General features: G+C 40.6%; 1 protein-coding gene across 1 annotated transcript in view; it reads right to left on the reverse strand.

Moving 5' to 3' along the window:
• Positions 1 to 19,052, reverse strand: part of LOC310962371 (voltage-dependent calcium channel subunit alpha-2/delta-1-like) — a 92,284-nt gene extending 73,232 nt beyond the window's left edge. Inside the window, exons 1-2 of the mRNA XM_083934815.1 lie at positions 18,783 to 19,052; positions 548 to 629 (exon numbers count right to left, since the gene is read on the reverse strand). Coding sequence (XP_083790941.1) covers positions 548 to 629; positions 18,783 to 18,862 — 162 coding nt within the window. The 5' untranslated portion in view covers positions 18,863 to 19,052. The remainder of the gene's footprint in view (positions 1 to 547; positions 630 to 18,782) is intronic.
• Between the last annotated feature and the right edge of the window lie 569 nt (positions 19,053 to 19,621).

Here is a 19,621-nt window from a genome sequence, read left to right on the forward strand (position 1 = left end):
CATGAAGGCAAATGAACAAACTGTCAACACTCAGAGCAATTAGATGTAGATTAGCGTAATTTCAGAATCACAGGGTAGGCTAATGTACAATAGAAAGTGCTTTCAAACGGGGCTAAACGATGGCTAACATCAGCTCCTACGCTTGTTAACATATGCCTGTGTGATAAAGCAAACTATTTTTAGTACCCTTACACTTTTGAAAGCTTGTTAGCTTAACTTGTTAGCTTCCACTTTCTAAAGGTGATATATATTATCTTTAAAGCATAATGGGTCACCACAAATGTTTAATATTATTAAGGCCAGACTGCTTCTATGCTATGTTGTGTTTGCATACCACAGAAGTTGACAAAGCTAGCAAAGCTAGCCCTCAAACGTCAGTCAACTGCTGCCATAGAAAATATCCACCAAGAGGCCTGAAGCTTAGACGCAGCTTAGAAAAAAAAAAAAAAACATCACAAAGGAGAGGAGAGGAGAATTCAAATTTCAGTTGAACCTTCAAATGCAATACTTTGGGGGGGGGGGGGGGGGGTGGATTGGTCTTGCTTACCTCTACTAGAGTGTCCATACCACTGGCTGTGTCTGTTAATGTGATCAACTCTTTTTGCATCTGGTCCACCCATTCCTTTATCCTAAAACACAAAAACATAATCAGTTAGCCAACCAATCTCCAATGGAAAACTTCAAATTGCACAGTCTAATCAGATTTGTTGAGCTGCTCCAACGTCATTCATTTTGAATACAGCCCATGTGATCAACCCTGATTGCTTAGCCTACTATCACAATATGCTTAAAACGCTACATTCAGGCAGAGAAAGAATGAAGGGATGATGTTTAGCCAAGTGAATATATTGCTCTACTCCATATGAGCTGTGCATTAAGGCGAGAGCTATTCATAGTTGTCAGCATGAGTGTCACATCCTCGGGGGTGAGATGGTGGTTAATGTATTCTTCTGATGAGACAGAGAGCAGAACAGGAAAGAGGATGAGACAGAAAAGAGCACAAGTGACACAAATGTTAATTTACTAGAGTTTAGACATTGTTTCATAGGACTTTGACACACTTTAACATCAGAACGTATCAGACGTCTCTTTGTTCTTTCTTTATTTGCATTGCAAAAAGCTTAGCATCAGTATAACCAGTAGCCTAGTATACTATGACCCTTATGTGAATGTCTGTGTGTCCATGAACACATCTAAACACAGCATGTCTAAACTGTTTTAAATCAACTTTATGGCTTGTAACCAGCCATGAAGATTTCAAGGACACCGGCCCCTTATATGGAATACATGACACTCAGTTCCGTTCGGCTTATTTGTGTGTTATTTGTGTGTGTGCATGAGTGTACAGTATGTAGTGTCTATGTATGTTATAGCTAACTGACAAATGCTAAAAAATATATAACTCATTATATATATAACAATATGCTAAATAAGGATGGGAATCGAGATTATCAATGCCAGCATGTTTTTTTTTAGTTTGTGCATTGCAAAACAATGACATCAAACTTCTGCGTCTATGCTGCTGGACACTTGCAACAGGGAGTCATGGTTGAGAGGAAGAAACAGCCCCAAGTGTGGCGTTATGATAACATTAGTGCTATGCAGACAGGCATTTTTTTTCTATGAATAAACTGAAAACCTAAATAAAAAAAATAAAGCTGTACAATTGTTCTCTCATTTTATTTTCACTGTGTTTTGACTCAAGAAAACATTTGTGATGATGCTCGAAATCTGTGTAGGCCTTTTTTTTCACAAAAGGAAATACATAAGGAATAAATACGGAAATCCATAAAAGATCAGACCGATAAGCAGAATCGATACTGGCATTGGTATCAATACAATCTCATCAATCCCATCCCCACTGCTAAAGCTCTGAAATTAAAATCAGATTAAGAATGGAGTTTTATTACCAAGTATTTAACATACAAATAATTTGCCTTGGTGTTCGGTGACACAACAAACATATTGAAAGGAAATAAGGAAAGTTAACTTGTTATCTTTGGTTTGTTCAGGCCATAAAAAAATAAAAGTGTAACATTGACATTATAGAGGGTAATACAACAAAATGTGATGTTTTTACATTACAGCCATAGACTGTAAACAATATGAAAGCGGTCTGCATGATGTCACCTATAGTTTTTGAAGAGCCAAAAGGAAACCGAAGCCAGTGCGTTACATAACTAACTACTAAATAACATAAGTAATCCGAAAATGGGCAAAGAGATGGAGCTTGAATGGAGCGGAGGTGGGCCAAGTGAAACCTACAGTCTCCTGTGATGGCATGCACCTGTCACTTAAATTGAAGCGTATTTCAAGAAAAGTCAATCTAATCCTTACAGTACACTGTAAGTACACCGTCACACCCTCCCGCGCCTCCTTTACGACAGCCGATTAAAAATACATGAAACCCATAAAGAAAATTACCTTTTTCCCCCCACAGTGTGAATTAACCTCTTAACCTTCCACACTGCTGAGGGGCCTTTGACATATGAACCCTGTCTATGTTATCTTATTTAAAAAATACAGTGTAATGTGAGCAGGGTTAGCTCACGCTGGAAACGTGTAGCATAGCTGCCACATAGTATATTTAGCCTTCTGAGAGACAGCTGCAAGTGGCTGAGGACAGATATAGGATGTGCATACTGTCAGCACATTGCTTAGCCTCTTTTAACCCACCCGTCACTTGTACATGCATCCACACATATGGCAGATATGTTGGAAAAAAAGAGGATATAATCCTACAAATGTTTGTTTTAGTCATTATGCCTGCTGATTACTGTATGTGTTCATGGAGCTGACTTTAGGGTTGAGTTATGGTCCATTGGCCATTGCGAGCAGGTGTGCATCAGGGTTGTTATGCACGTGACTTTCTCAAATAAGCCCAGTTGACCTGAAGCAAAAAGGGTGGGCCATTACAACAGGTGTCTGATGTGAAATTGGTGAAGGCGTGTGGGTGTATGGTTATGTTCCATCAATGAAAAGATGTTCAATGCCTCAATACATTAATAATTAATTAATTAAATGACATATTTATGACCTTTTTTGTGCGTGCTACAGCATATTCTCATCAGATCTACTGATCCAAGTTGGCTCTTGGCACATATTTGTCTCCTATTGTTGGTTTCCCTGATACTTAAGTTTCCTTTTTTTTTGCCACGTCTTTATCTCTGTTGGAAAAATAAATATTATTTAGACAAGTGGCTAAAAATGTTCCGATTGTCCCCCCACAGCTCCAACGGTATCAACTGATGAATACTGGGAAATCTGCTCCACTTCACCCAGTTGATCCCATCCTTGTGCAGACAATACTGTAAAAAATTAAACCTGAAATCAAACTAGAATCTTGTATGTTTCTGCTACATTAAGAGTTGATGTGCAGATACTGCAGGTTTGGAGCTGCCGAGTAGGCAAACACAGTTAATGCAATTTAGACATTTTCACACCAAGAATTTAAACAAAACCAAGTAGATGTAAAAAAAAATGTCCAAGCGCAGTCAGTCAGCTACAAATAAAATGCATGAGGGTGAGAATTGCATATGGTAGCTGGTTCATTGAATACTGAAATGTCTATCCACTGTGAGGATAGGGCCCTCAAACGCAGAGATATACAGGGCCGGTCCTGACTGTAGCTGACAATAATACTGTGTTTGCAGAGTTTCTTTGCAGAAGCCTGATGAGGAGAGAACAATCCCAATCTAGGGAAAGTGCCTAACTTCAGCTGCTGCGATAAAAAGTTCCCTTACTTGACTACAACAGCTTGGAGGTTTCTACATCAGCGTGTAATATTATAAAACTGCTAGAAGTCAGAATCTCTCTGATCTTGGGTAAAGACTGAAAAGCAAAGCATTGTTCTGATTAGCCACTTTCCCAAATAACCTTATTCCTAGAAGGACAAACATTGACCGCAACATCAGGATATGAGACTTTCTCTTGAGTGAAGAAAGAATTTACTCACTGTATGTTTCTTTATTGATAGAAGCAGGCTCAGTAAAATGGTCTTTTATTTATATTTTTAAAAAAAGGTGGTGAAAAAAGTAGGAAATCATTTAATAAGAAGAGGGAAACTTTGTGAAGGACATGGCAAAATGAGATAGCATCATTATTCCCGCCCGAGCTCAGCTCCTTCAGTGCCCCCCTTACACGCTCTCTCTCCCTTTCCTTGGGGAAATTGGAGAGATGGGAGACAATGAAAGGAAAGGAAGGAAGCCACCAAAATTGCTGGTGAGCCATGTGGAGCCACTCAGCTATACAGAGGTTGCATGCTGCAGGGCTGGAAATGAGAGGAGCCATATAAAACTCAGCCAAGTGTGATCTATCACCCACTTATGGAGCAGACTGTTTTTTCTGACAGGCCAGACCCCTTCTTTTATTCTCATTCATTTACTTGCTCACCTGACAGTCTGTAAAAACGCAATGTAGAGCAGCTTACTACAACATCTGATGTCACAACTTTATACCCTGTATAACTATGAAAGGGTACATAGGTCCAGTGTACACACACTTTTATAGTACACACACATTGTACTGCTTAAGTCGAAAAATATGTTTAGCAATAACATGTCTTCCTTAATAATTTGCTGGCACAAAAACACAAAATGATGGGCCTCTGAACTTTTAGTCTCCCACTCCGTTGGTCACTTTTTAGACTTGCCGAGAAATTGGCAACTTAAAGCAATTCTTACATTTCTTGCATGTCTCACAAGTGCTTCTCTCCAAAGCCTCACCCTCTTTCCCCTGCCTGAGCTCTGAAGCTCCCTTCTTCTCACACGCAGTGAAAGAGAAATGCTGTGTTCCAGTGCCATGGGATGACCGAAGTTTCAGACCTCCAACTAGGCAAAGTGCACTGGAATTCCTGTCAAAATGGAACCTCCTACTAGAAAAGGGGGAGATCTACGTACCCCGGAATTGTTAGTATTTAGAGCGCATTTTAAGATTACAAAAGAAAAGAAGAGACATTTAGTACTGCAAACTCCACTGTGAGAGTTCTGGCCAAGTGGCTCTCTCAGGATTATACACCATTTAATAAAAAGTTATTTAAGGTGAGCTAGGTCATTCTGCCAAATGTGTGTAAAACAAACATCCTCCAGAAAAACAGGTATGGGCTTAAAATACATGCAAGTCATTCAGCCTGGTAGAAACTTACACTATGTGATATTAAACAGAAAATTACACACACGCACACACACGCACACACACGCACGCACGCACACAATAGTGAAATAGGACTCCAGGTGCACGCAGTACAGATCATCGCGGGTTCACTGACTTTAGAGAGTTTGAAAGACCCACTTGGTTGGAGTTTAGACAAACAGATGCTGGAAAGATGACATTAAAATTTCATCAAGTTCTTTCCATGTCCTCAGTCACAAGCCAATATGTGCCAGTGAGTTAAATGGTGTGAAATTAGATGAGGTGCCGGTGAGCGGTGTCGTTATTGCCGCAGATAGTGCCACACCACATATCAGTAGACCATTCAGAAAAACAAGGTAAAAGTATAGTCTGCATGTCTAAAAGTATTTGAGACTTTTTTGCTCATAAATCAGCTAATTCCTCGACTAGACTTGTGAGCATGTGTCTTAATTTAAAGAAGTAGCCCTTGTAGTACCTGTGTGTCACTGTCAGTATGTAACTGGAGCAATGGGTCTTTCAGAGGGCAGGTGGGGGGGGGGGGGGGGGGTTCCCAGGGTCAAAGATCACCAGGACAGGTGCAGCTCTTAATGTAATGAAGTGGGTGTGACCCATTTGTGAAAGTGTGTTATACAACCCACCATTCAGAGTGATGGACCAGTGCCTACACACACACACACAACACACATACCGGGACAGTGGCTCCAGCAAATTCCAGGAACAACAACTGAGATCTAAACTTGTAAAAACTACCATGACTCACCATTAGAAGAAGAAAAAAGCCTCGCTCTGCCAGTTAGGAGCAGACTGTCCAATTCGAGGAGTGAACACAAGGAAGTGGACGCAATTCCAGACTAGAGAGCATGACTCAGCATTAAAGCACTACGGTGAGGTGATCCCCTCTCCCCACTCTGTTTCTACACTTCCAAACAACAGCCTCTGGACTGTTGTGCAGCTGTTGGGGTTAATACATTTAGGAAGATCGGCTCAGGAAGTGAAAATGCTAAAAACTATAAATATCAAAGTCTCCCGGGTCCTATTTATCAGGAAACCATTTAGATCATTAATGGTTAGGCAATAATTTCAAGTTAAATACAGGAAATGCTGCTCCACCTATTTTGGCCATCATGAGTGACTATTCCATCCATAAAAAAGCTGGGCAAGAGACAGTATTGCAACAAATCAACGACAAAACACACATTTTTATTACTATTTTGGAAAAGAAAACAAAGCAAACACACAATGATAACAAGATCGAGCTCAGACTCAACCTTTTTAGCCAACATGCCCAAGAAGTCCTTAAAGTACACAGAACTTTAATCACCTACGACACCTCCCATGACAACTGGGCATACTCCATCTGAGGAAGATCATATTACTTGTTCGATCATCTTGTTGTGAGACGGGTTCTGCAGATTACCTGTCATGTCTGTCATGAACATCTATCACAGTCAACAGACTGACTTCCTAAACCAGCTAAACTGTAGGCTTGTTCACTGTCAGATCCTCAGGTTGCTCATATTTTTGCCCAACTGGCCACTTACTGTAAATTTCATATTTGTACAGTTAATTACTTAGGTGAGGAGGTTATCACTGATAGAAATGACAAAAACAAGACAAAAGTTGTGATAAACCGAAATAATTCTTTAGACAGACAGTAAGCTCACCTCAAAATGTCCTTGACTAATACTTTATTTCTACTTTTACCTCCATTCAAGGTTTAGATAAAAGGGTCACAGGAACAAGGGGATGGCAGGCATTTGTAATCCAACTTGAAAAAGTTAGTTCCCAGATGGAGTTCACGGAGAGAAGATTGGGAAGATTTTACAGTCAAGCTTTTTTTCTACACAGTCCTGTCTTTAACTTTCAAACCAAACTCATTTCTATGTTCTTTCGGTTCTTTCTAGAAATAAAGCAGCAAAAGGAACTTGAAATAAATACCCTGTAGACTGTATTCTTATGCTTTGTGCTGTCAGAGTATTGGAACAGTTTGTCATAAAACACGTCTATGTCTCGCTGGTTAGCAGGTTGTTGATGCTTCATGTCCTCTCATCTCAACTGAAACTCCTGGTATTAATAGTCTATATGGCAGCGAGCATGCCATATCTTTGATCAACAGGGGAAGAGAAAGGTTCATCTAGAAAGAAGCACATCAGTTTTTTCCCCCTCCACAACGACCTTACATTGTCATTCAGCAGCACAGGCTTTCAAGTGAGCCCATATTATTTGTATAGCTTTATGACAACTCTGTTTATTTTCCATCTTTTACCTATGGATAAACACAACACCGTGTAAACAACCAGAGCTGAGTGAAAATTGATCCAGAAACTTGGGCGCTACACCAGCCTGGCTGAAACACAGAAGTCAGCCTCGCGCCGGCTCCAAAGCCCCACACGCCTGTGTGTGAGCAGCCGCGAGAAACCAGGGCTCAATATCCAATCTCGGAGTTTCCACTCCAGCGCCCTCTCGTCTTGTAAACATCCTCACGTCTTGATACTCAGAACCCAGTCTTCAGAGCCATATTTGATCTCTTAATACCATAGAAACTGCCGTGGAGGAAGCATCTGACAGGAAAGAGAGGAAACAGAAAATTTGCTTTATTTTTCTTTCCTCTTTGTCTCATCATGTTGTGGAATCATGGCTTCAAGAACTGGGAGACAGCTTGAAAATGTAAATCCTCCTCTGATAGTAGTAATTTGGCCTTCTAATCTGTTCCTAGAGAGAGACAAGGCTGACACCATTACAGGAAGCAGAGGGGATGCAAAGAAAAAAAAGAAAAAAAAGATGAGGATGTTTGAGGAAGGCAGCTCTGATGTACAGTAATTGAGCCACTCAGGGATAACTAATAAGAGCTCTGACTAAAGTAAGGCATCTAATAAGCAGCACGAAGACAGTCACTTTATGCCTCTTTTTCTTTATGCTTTTCTCTCCATCCTCACTCCTTTATCCTCCTTGTGTAAATTATTTCTCTTACTTCTTTCCATCTCTTCTTCTCATACATACACATAATTACCGTAACAGCCTCATTTGCTATCTAACACATCCCATTTCCTCTCTAAACAAACTCATAAAGCTAGAAATGTCTTTCCTTTGTCCTGCTCTCCTCTCCCTCCTCTCACATGCATCACCACGGAGCACAAAGGAGACAAGTGATGCTATCTTCTCCTTTATTGAGGTCAATAACACCGTAATTGCAGGCTTTGTAAATGTCTCGCGGCTTCATTATCTTCTATGGCAAGACGTTATTGATATTTCTGCCCCTCTTCTACCATTTTCCTCTTAGCAAGTCAGTCGGAGCCTTTTACTGCGGCCCCCTGCCTCTCTGAAGAGCTGTGTTTAAGTGAAGCCTTGACAACAGTATTTGGTGCGCTCTATCAAGCACTTATGTTAGGGTGTGTTACAGCTGTGGAAGAGACGACTAGGCATTGTATGAGATCATTACAAAATGATAGGGGGGTGCTGGTGAGCAATCATGCACTGATGGAGCAGGTGAGGTTTACAGGAAGCGGATTCCAATGGGAATGATTTACCAGGAGAACTTATGGCCAAAGACAAGTTTCCTATTGACTTGTTTTGTTCAGCTTTGCTTTCTCAATTAACCACTATAACAGGAACCCAAACATTTTAGGTATTGAGCTGTGAATGGCAGGATGACATGTGAAGTGTATGTTCAAAAAGGCCTCATAGCAATTTTTTCCCCTGCGTTAATTTGCATGAATCTCATCGCCACACAGTCGACTGAACAGATGTTAATGACTGTAGCAACTTAGCTACTGTTGGGGCAGTGAACCAGCCTCCATGGATCTGTTAAGGAGAAGTGATCAGTTTGGACACATACAAACAAGCTTCAGATATTCATTAATGCAAAGATCTTTGGAGATGTCACCACAGAGAATCACATCTGTTCAGGCTGCAAGCCCCGTGAGATCTGCTGATACAGAGTACACTTCTCCTTTATAGGTATAAGAAAATATCACACACCCACAGACAGTTTCCTTGAAGGCCTCAGTGCTCTTCCGCTTGTAGTTGCCCTATCTATTGACTGCTACACAAACTCCTTTTTTTATCTCTCCTCTGCACACACTCTCACAGTGGTTTCAAGGGTGAGAAACAAGCACCTACTGTCTGCATAATACATGAAAATTACAATGAACACAGAGTATAAATGTATAACACCTTATGTGATACTTGTAACCACTACTCTTTAACCACTATAACAATCGGCATATATATGTATATCCTTCAACACTACCACTGTCTGCGTTTGACAGCGAAGACCCTGATACCGAAAAATCAACAGGACCTCTTCTCTCTCATCCATGAATGCATTATAAGAACTGTGTAGGGAGCCGCCACTCTGCCTCGCAGCCAATTTTTTTGGCCACTGGAATTGTATTGCAACAAATAAATCCCACTGTGGCCCAAAGAGCATTTCCCCCCTACACCATCATTGTAAAACAAAAGGTCTGTAAAACTCCATGAACTGAAAACAAGGTTGATTATGACCTATTATTATTATTATGTGCCCAAGGATAAGCGGTAACTGGCAGACTGGGCCAGCGGGAGAAACACTACTGCACATATTCAGTGGGCAGCATATCCTGAAAGTAAACCCAGAAGACTAGAAACATTTTTTTGTGTATGCGCCATGCAAGCAATTCTCACTGAACTGAATAGACCCCATCTTGGGGTCCGATATCCAGGTCATACAATACATCTATGCTCTAGTCTCTGTATATTTATTAAAATGTTCATAAAGCCATGGGATTAGCATGAATGTTTTGCTTAAAAAAACTCACATTATTACCAGTAATCATTGACATAAATTACACTTTTTAAAAACATAATGTTTTATAACAGGATTGTTTTTTTCCATCACGGCAGCTGGCACAATGAAGACCAAATTAGTAACCCAGAACCTGGAAAAACTCGCTGCAGAGGAGAGCAAAGACAAGAAAGGGAAAATGATTAAGTAAGTCATTAAAACTGAAGTTGGTAACTTTCTATGAAAAATATGTCTTTTGCATATTTTCTGAAACCGTCACTATATCTTGACAGCACAATGAAACAAAGCAATTCATTTCTACCTGTTGTGGAGATTTTAGTGTACCCTGACCAATGTTCTCATTCTACAGATAAACAGTACACTAAAATGTGTTTCTGAAAACATAAAACAGGCAATACAGTAACATAACCTTGATTTATAATTGATCAGCACTGCCTAGTTTGTTCACAGTTTGATCTGAGCTCATGAGCACTCATTGACATTGTGTCAGAGACTCCTCTGCTCTGATTGTTTGTCTGTCAGGTGCAGGTGAATCTAGCAGATGCCATTAGGAGCAGACAGAGAGCAGTAGAGCGACATGCCTTCTTCACAGATCGTCTGTCTCATTGTGCTGTCAGGATACAGTGACAGTTTCAGCAAATATGAAAAAAATAACATTTTTTCACAGAAAGTTACCCCCTTCAGCTTAAAATAATGCAGCCTTTTTCATACTGGTGCCAAACTGTTAAACAGCCTTCCATTAAAAGGCGAAGTTGACAAAAACAGAAAAAAACTTTAAGAGGTACGATTTAAGCCATGTTTTTGTTGTATTCATGTGGATGCTTTTTGGTTTATATCCGTATATTACATGTTTTGTGTTTTAGCAACAAAAAAAAGACATCCATTAATTCATGTACTCATTCACAAATATTTCCATTCCAAGAAATGTCTTTAGACAAAGTCAGACCAGGCCATTTGGTTATCTACAGTCTGTCCACTGGCAACATGAGACTGCCACAAAGGGCCGGGGGTCAGACTCTGTTTCTACCCTTGCCCACGTTTGACCTCACACTCTGGACCACGGCTAGCTGGGAGTGACTCTCCGTCCCCCTAGCGCCGACTCTGCCTCGTCCACACCCTCCATGTCAAAAGGCATAAATGTCCTGACAGAACTAACAGCTCCCACTGTATCACCTCTCCCAGCAGGTGTCTGGACACATTAAAATCAGAGGGAAAAGACTTGTTGTGACACCTGCAAGTGTTTCTACCCGCTGCAGAGCAATCGCACCTGCTGGTAAGATTCCAGCACAGTACTAAAGAATGAAAACAGTGACTAATTAATATTATACCACCTGTGTGTATGTATATGGTTCAAGTCAGTACGGCAGTCAACACAGAATTAGGGATTTTATTTGCACAATATCCTCACACTAATATGATTTAAATACATACGGTCTTCTCAATCCCTAAGTCTTCCAACTTATAGAAAATCATAAAAGCTTGTTCTACTATAGGGAGCTCTTCTACTATAGCGATATATACTTTAAAAAACATGGGCTGGGATTGCCTCAAAACGGCTCCCACAGACCAACACATGAAATACCGTTTTTTTCACGACCACATGCGCTAACATGGACACAGAGGGAGGGTGACCTCATTTTCTGTTCAGGACGCCATTCATCCACTATATCTTCCCATAACAAATATTTGTTTGCTGCTATATTAATGCTCTGAATGTTGAGTACAGCTCCTTTAACTATTTTTTCCTCCTCTTGCTCATCCTCGCCCCTCCAGCTGTCTTTCTCTCTGCTACATGTCATTTTGAACGCTGTCCAAATGACTAAACCTCCGCATCACTGTCACCTTCACACTTTCTGAGCAAACTCTCTATCCATCCATCCATACATTTACCCTACCCCTTTGCCTCACTACAGGCGCGATTCTCGGAGTATGTGTAGAAATAGAGAGATCAGAGAGCCCATCCTGGCCAAAATGTCCAATTAACGTCAATCTAGACGCCTACACAAGCAGACTAATATCAGTGATGTACTGAGTCTCCCTGATGACTATACAGCCTGTCCAGCGTAGCGTAGTAGTGTGTAGTCTGGCATTAACAGCTCTTATGTACCAATACAACTCCATTATGGGTCTCAAGAGAAGCCATCATGGGTCCACTTTTCTCTGCGTCTCGTTCAAAGTATTACACATCAGATGGGATTGTGATGTCTCACCAGAGATATGGTAAGCACTTAACGCCTCTAGTGTGATTAGGATGAGTTTGCTTATTTTTAAAGTGGCCCTCTTATGCTAATTTTCAGGATCATACTTGTATTTTGCGTTTCTACTAGAGCACATTTAATGTTAAAAAACACATTATTTTTCTCTGTATGAATATACCTGTATTCACTCTCTGTCTGTTATGCTCTGATTTAGCGTCTGTCTCTATGAACGAGAGTAACACATGAGGCTGGCGGTAAATACAAATGCCACCGTAATCTGTCCTGATTTCACCTATTTTACGTGAACTGGCCTGGAAACCTCCTGCAATGGCTAACGTTAGTCAGGCAGACAGCTATATTACGTCGTTGCCGAGCGATGATTGTTATATATAAAAAATGAAAGAGATCGGGAATGTTTGTCCATACAGCTTACCGGAGGAGAAGTGGGTAAAGGAGCCCACTCAGTGGCCAGAGGTGACATACCCAGACATTTATTCCTACCTCACTGAATCACCAGGTAAGGCAGGCCTATGACAACGATTCCCTTCTCTGTCATTAATATACTGTCGTTTTAGTAGGCTATGGGAGACAAAACAAACAGCCATCCCTTTGTCCACCTAAGGTTAAATGAGGATGGAAATGTAGTCTTTCTCTCTCTTACACACACACACACACACACACACACACACACACTCATTTGCAATCTTTTGACATCATTCTGTCATCTTTCTGCCATCATTCCATCAATAAATATGGAAATATTACTTGTATTTCTTCAAATGTTATCAGATTTAATTTTCTAAACTGAGTACTCTCTCCTGTTTTTTGTATTAGCGCCTATAGAACAAGGTCTTCTCCTTTGTTTTCACCAGCGAAGGGGCGTGGCCTTTTACGTAAAGTAGGGTTACTCTCCTCAATAAGACCTCTCCTGAAAAAGCCCAGTCTGCTCTTATTGGTCAGTTTTTGGTGTAGTTGTGACATCACAACTGTAACAAAGTCTGCTTATGTAAAGGCCTAGTTTCTACATATGGGCTGTGTGTAATTTTCGGTTTTCATAAAGCACTTAGACCTTTTCTATGATTCACAGAAAACAATACAAATCGGATATTATACAATGTGGGATGTTTATGTTGAATAGTTTTAGTTCTGTTTCTTGCTGAGCAAAGATCAATACATCAAACAAAAGGATCAATACCTCCCTTATTTCTCAAGATGCAGTTGCAGCCAGGAGAAGGTTTGCTTAGCTTAGCACAAAGACTGGAAACAGCAGGAAAAAGCTAACCTCTGGTATCAGTGCTACAGTATCAATCTTCTCATCTAACGAAGAAGTGAATAAGCATATATCAAACAATTATTTTATTACACCTTGGGGATAATATCTTTCTTAAGATGAATAGTTAGTAGAAGAAGCTTGTGTGGTCAAGTAAAATTGCATATTTTTCACAATGCTATATTTTAAATGCTTTTATTTTTCTTGTAGTGTATAAGTTGTTTTTACTTTGAAGTGTAATTCCGACGTATTTGCGTTCCATGGTATTTTTCGGCATGAATAGACATCAAATAAGCCATCGAGACAGTTTTTTCGTTGATCACCTATTAACAAAGAAATCTGCTAGCAGCCACACATGGCTAACATTGAGTATCTCCGGTCGGAGTGTGAAACCATTCAAAACTGCTTTTTTTAGGCGCTAATATTGCTCAAAATAGCACCAAGCCTTTGCAGTAGCATACCAGTCCCTACACATAAAACAAAGCGACAACAACGTAGTTAGTGAACCCAGGGTTTGTTAAAAAAGGAGGAAAGTATTGAACTGAACTCCATTGCATATGGTAATCTGCCTCTCATTATGAACAGAACGTTCTGCTAAGGCTTGCAGCACTGCAAAATAGTCACTTTACATCACAGCCTTAAAACTACACTCCCCATGCTTTATAGTACATTATACAGATGTGCTTCCTACGGGATAGGGCACCAAACCAAACAGCTGTTAGCCATTTCAAAAGGTTGCCTGGGCAACGCTGCAATGGAAAATTCTTGGGAATTCCATGTGGCAAAAGTATTGTAGGGAAGTCACAAGGAAACCAGGGTTGCTTTGATACTACCAAATTTTATTTACACAGACATGGCAGGGGGGGACATGATTTTTTTTTTTAAAACATGGGAAACTTAAACTAAAGTACTAAAGCAACACTCAAAGGACACACATAAACAAGGGGTCCACAACATATCAATGTAGTAGTAGGGGGAGATTTTTGGGAAACTCTGTGCCACTCTAAACTCCTCTCTCTGGTTTCTTTACCAACGTCTGAGTGGGGACATTCAACATCTCTTCCCCAAAGAAAGAGGCCTACCTAAATATAGCCTGGGTTGAGAAGGGGTAAAGGGAAATGGATGAGGAAGAGAAAGAGGGAAAATGAGTGAGAGAAAGCTGAAAAAAATTGAGACAAAGGCAAAAGAAAACCTGTGTGAAAAGGTGAAAAAGTGAGAGTAGAGAGCACGGGCACAAATCTTGCAAGCTTGCAAGTGTGTGTGTGTGTGTGTGTGTGTGTGTGTGTGTGTGTGTGTGTGTGTGTGTGACAGATATAGCCCACCAGCTGCTTGACTCAAGGCAGTAGCATGCCTCCTAAAATATACCTGCAGGCACCAACTCTCTCGTGGCTGAGGTGCAAATCACAGCCAAGAAAACCCTATACGAGCATGAGCAGTTCAATCTGATCGTTACATTTGATTCATCAACTTCAAACCTCCTCCTAATATCAGAGTCAGAAATCCAAGTTTCGATTTGACACTGGAGTCAAAGGTAAAGGAAAATTGAATTTATCAAGTGAGACATTTCAAATCTCTTCACCTCTCCCAAAGCAGGAAACAAGATCAAGTCTCTGTGATTCAATCAAGACACAAGGCCTGAAGCTCAATTTGTAAAAAAAAAAAAAAAAAAGAGAATAAAAGACCAACATGCTGGACACTGTGGCTGTAGCCAGTATGATTTTCCAGGGTTATAGGCACATTCATTTCTTCGAGCACCACAATGCATTAGCGAGTTTCCTTTGCTGCGAGCCAAGTTTTAAATTAAGAGTATTTGTCTCTTCACAGCATTGCAGATTAAAGTCATGATTATCTTTTTCACCCCCATTATTTCTATAAAGGTTTTACTGTTGCAACATATCACATTTAATGACTGGGCTGTTCAGTAGCAGTGCATCTAAGCATCTGGGTTCCAGAGGAAGTTAAGCCATGAAATAAGATACATATGGGCGGCCTCAAGTGGGAACTGAGACATATTTATTACAGGCCACCGTCAGCGTGAGGGCTACTGGGATGTAACAAGTGTCAAGACTGAGACGAAGACATCATTTCAGACAAAAGTAAGGCAGAAAATTAAACTACCATCAAGGAAATAATACCCGATTCATAAAATTCTCAAAGAAAGCTTTGAGAACACGCTGTACAAATCTCTGTATGGAGATTTTTTCAGGAGCTTAAAGACAGAGGGTGAATACAAGTATATTTAGACAGACAGTATGAAAATAATGTGTTTTTTTAACATGAAAGCATGTAAACATGCTCTAGCAGAAACCCAAAATACAAGTATGAACCTGAAAATAAGCATGATATAGGACCTTTAAGAAATAAAACAAAAAAGTAATTGACCTTTGGACTTTGTTTAAATTTCATACCTCAAGAAACAAATATCTTTACACTCTCCCTGCTCAAAACTGCCCATGCTGCTCTCTGTTCAGATAGAGTGCCTCCTCACATTATGCCCACTGATCGCCAGAGACGAGGAGAACACGAGAAGCATGGTTCTTTAGCTGGTTGAGCATGAAATCTAGTTAGCCTTTGAGAAAAAAAAAAGTCAGTGTGGGAGAAATGGAGCAGAGGGCGACAAAAACTGTGAAAAAAGGGAGGATGAAGACAAAGTATATCCATCAGTGACCAAGGCCAACGCCAGAAAGAAGCATATGATGAAGTCTTGGATTAGATGGTTGAATTTAGGACAATGCGTTGGCACATGGGCTGACACAAAGATTTGGAAATGTCTTCTTCTTTTGGCTTTGAGGGTGGTAAAAGTAAACAGTGCGCATGCAGAATTGATACAGCAAAATGTCCATATACAACAGACATATAGGGTCAAAAAGGCCAAGTCGTCTGGATTTCCTTATCGTCTCCTTTCCTCTCCGCCTATTATCTTTTCTTTTTATCTCTCCTGATCTCACTCTGTTCGAGCTGGCACCGAGATCTCTGTGGCGCAAGTCTATGACATCAGACTTTGCATTTCAGATTCGATGATGTTTATAATCTGCCTTCGGGCAAAGAAGAGGGAGAAAGAGAGATACATAGCGAGCCGGATGTAAAAGAAGATGGACAGGGGATGAAGAGGACAGAGAGGGAGGGCGATGAGGAAGATAGTGAGAAGGGATGGAGGGAGGGCTGAAAAATAGAGGGGGGGGGGGGTCTGAAGCAGACAGATGCTGGCACGTGAGGTTAGAGTTGGAGCCCAGAGATACAGTCACATTTCCAGACAGGGAGGTGGGAAAGAGAGAAAGAACACAGGAACGCCATTATACACATACTGTCAGGTTTTAGTCGCAATACACTGAGCTACTTAAGACCTTGCTTATCCACATTTCTGAATTTCCTGGAGGAGAACAAAATGGGTCGGTCTCTCCATCCTTGCCCTTTCTAGTGGCTCTGCTTCTCTCTGGGACTTTCACCTTGAGGAGTCAACGTGAAGCTTGTCACTCAAAATCACCATCACCACAAGAGTACACCAAGTGAACCATAGGGACACAGTGAGAACGGGAGGATTTTTTTTTTTCAGAATTTTTTTTTTGGGTTGAACCTTTCCTCCACAGCAATAAATATTCATAATAACTGATGGGCCAAGAAGCAGATGTCAAAATACACACTCTGCAAGATGACAGGGTTTTCAAGTCTGATCCTGGCATCATCTTTTCTTCCTAATGAAGTTTTCCTAATTCAAACGAAAAAAGCTCCTGCCAATCTTGTTTTGAATTTTAATATTGTTTTTCCTGCACGGATTGCCAGTTCCATTTAGAGAAGTCGACTGTGTCAGTGAAAGTGGGTCTGCAGCTCACCAAGCCTGTGTGAATATCATGTACGCATCCCACAGATCAATCCACTTAGTGCCCATGAAATATAGGGAGTGGGCAGGCCGCTCTGCTAGTCTGACATCATTGTTCTCGCCCATTAGGCTGAGTGCCATCATGGCTCATAATAACCTCTCTAAAGGGACTGTACTGGGGCTGCATTCCAAACCAAACACTGTAGTCCAGCCTCCATAAGAAGAGCAATCTTGAATATCTTAAACCTGTTGATTAAGTGTGAGGTGCAGCGTGGTATCTGAAACCGGCTCACATACACCTACATGTTTGTTTAATTTAGGAACTGTGGACATATCATCTGTTAGATATATTCCTGTTGCACTTTATAAATATAGAGAGAGAGGTTAGGAATCAGATTTAGTCGGAGAGAGTGATACTTGAACTAGAGAGATTAGTGTTTTCAGCTCATAACAGAGGCAAAAATAAAGGGGAAATAAATAATTCAGCAAAGCTGAGCAACTAGCCTGCATGTTGGACAGTATATACTGTACGTCCATAGGGAGGTGGAATAAAAATTATTCGTGTCCAAGTTGTATAGTCAGTGCACACAGATTAATGTAAATAGGTGCACAATTACCAAGAAAACAGAAGGTTTGTTCTGCATGGGAATCTTTTAAAAACACTCATTTCTCAAGTGACGTCTAGCCACAAGTGTCATGAGTTACCTGCATGGTCCACAAAATAAATAAATAATAAATAATACCAGTTTAAGCCCAGTATTTTTTTTTAATTTAAGGACAGATTATTTTCAAGATTGTTAATCCTCCCAATTATCTCATTAGTCAATGAATCAATTGGTCTATAAAATATCAGAAAATAATGAAAATGTCCCCAGAGTCTAAGGAGACCTTGTCATATTGCTAGTTTTGTCTGACTGACAGTCAAAAACATCATCATATCATTGAAGACAAATAAAAATACCAGATATTTACATTTCAAATTTCATTAGCTTTAACCAGTCAATGTTCTAGCATTTTTTTATTTATTTTTTATTATTTTTGTTTTTCATTTTTGCATAAAAGAAACAATGACACAGACCATCAATTGTCCTGTTCTGTAAAATGCATCACAACTATCCACACAAGCCTTCTCACACCCCTCAGACAAACTAAGGTCTTATACAGTATGTATCCGTGTATGGAGATGCTACAGGAAAAGTTTGGGAATCCCTGAGCCACATTCAGGCCTCAGGTATATACCTTCCTGAGGTGATTCTGTTGACAGCATGACACATGTCACGCTGCTGCCTACACGCCGGCAAACGAACGACCAGCAGCAGTAAATATCACGTTTCACAGGGCAAAGTTGTGTCCGGAGCAATGTGCAATCATCATCACTTGGCAAGACGGTACGCGCTTTTCTGCTGAGGAGCTTCAAGGATAGTGTTACACCAACTGCGAGGTATTTTTAATATCACTTTTACAGCAGAAACGTCTAAAAATAAGTATTATATGTGAAAAAGGAAACTGCACACTGTAAAACACTGTAATTTCTGCCACACAGCGCATTATCCAAGACTTTTTCCAACAGGCTGCTGTACTCACATCTGCTCTGTTGGGAATTGTCCGGTCGACACAGACGATATGGTTGACAGGAGTAAAAGTAAACAGACGGAGTAATCCATAGCTTTGTTTACTTCCCCGCCACCAGGATCCAGCAGATGCACAATAATAATAATACTAATAATACAAAAAGGTTTCCCAAATCCACAGCGCCGTTCGTACTTCTCAGCCAAACGCCTCACACCGCCATCGGTGCGCGTTTGGGAACAAATCTCATCTGGTTCAGTATCTGTGTCCCCCCCACCGGTGGAGCTGAGGAGTGTGTTTTCTTTTTCTTTTTTTTTGTCCGTGTGTGTATGTGACTGTTAAGTGAGTGTCTTAAACTGTGATAGGCTATTAGAGCGGAGCTACGGCGTGTGTCAAACAAGAAATGGAGAAAAGGGGGAGGGCATCTTCAGCTTGGCCGGCAGAGCGGTGCCTCTCTCCGCGCACTGCAAAAAAAACACACCAGCCCCCGTTTTTTTTTTAGCAGTTAGGTTCACACGTGGGGAAGTGTGTTAAAGTGGGGGAAATCATTTTAGTCTCCCGTGCATTTCAATAATCCTTTCGTGTGTCCTTTTGTGAACGGCGCCGGGGAGGTCTGTCGTTGTGTATTCTGCTTTGTTTCGGCAAAGATTTAAAGCAATCATTCTGTGAAAATCTGACAGAGGTGGAGAAAAAAATATAAATGATTTAATTATATGGTTGTCACTTTTTAAAAGGAACATATACACGACACTAGATGGCCTAATACGGACACCTTAAGTGAAGTGTGGTTTATGCTTAATGACATTTCTTACAGTGTGTGTGTGTGTGTGTGTGTGTGTGTGTGTGTTTTGTGT

Source organism: Echiichthys vipera, assembly GCF_963691815.1.
Source record: "Echiichthys vipera genome assembly, chromosome: 20".
In the NCBI taxonomy this organism is placed as follows: Eukaryota; Metazoa; Chordata; class Actinopteri; order Perciformes; family Trachinidae; genus Echiichthys; species Echiichthys vipera.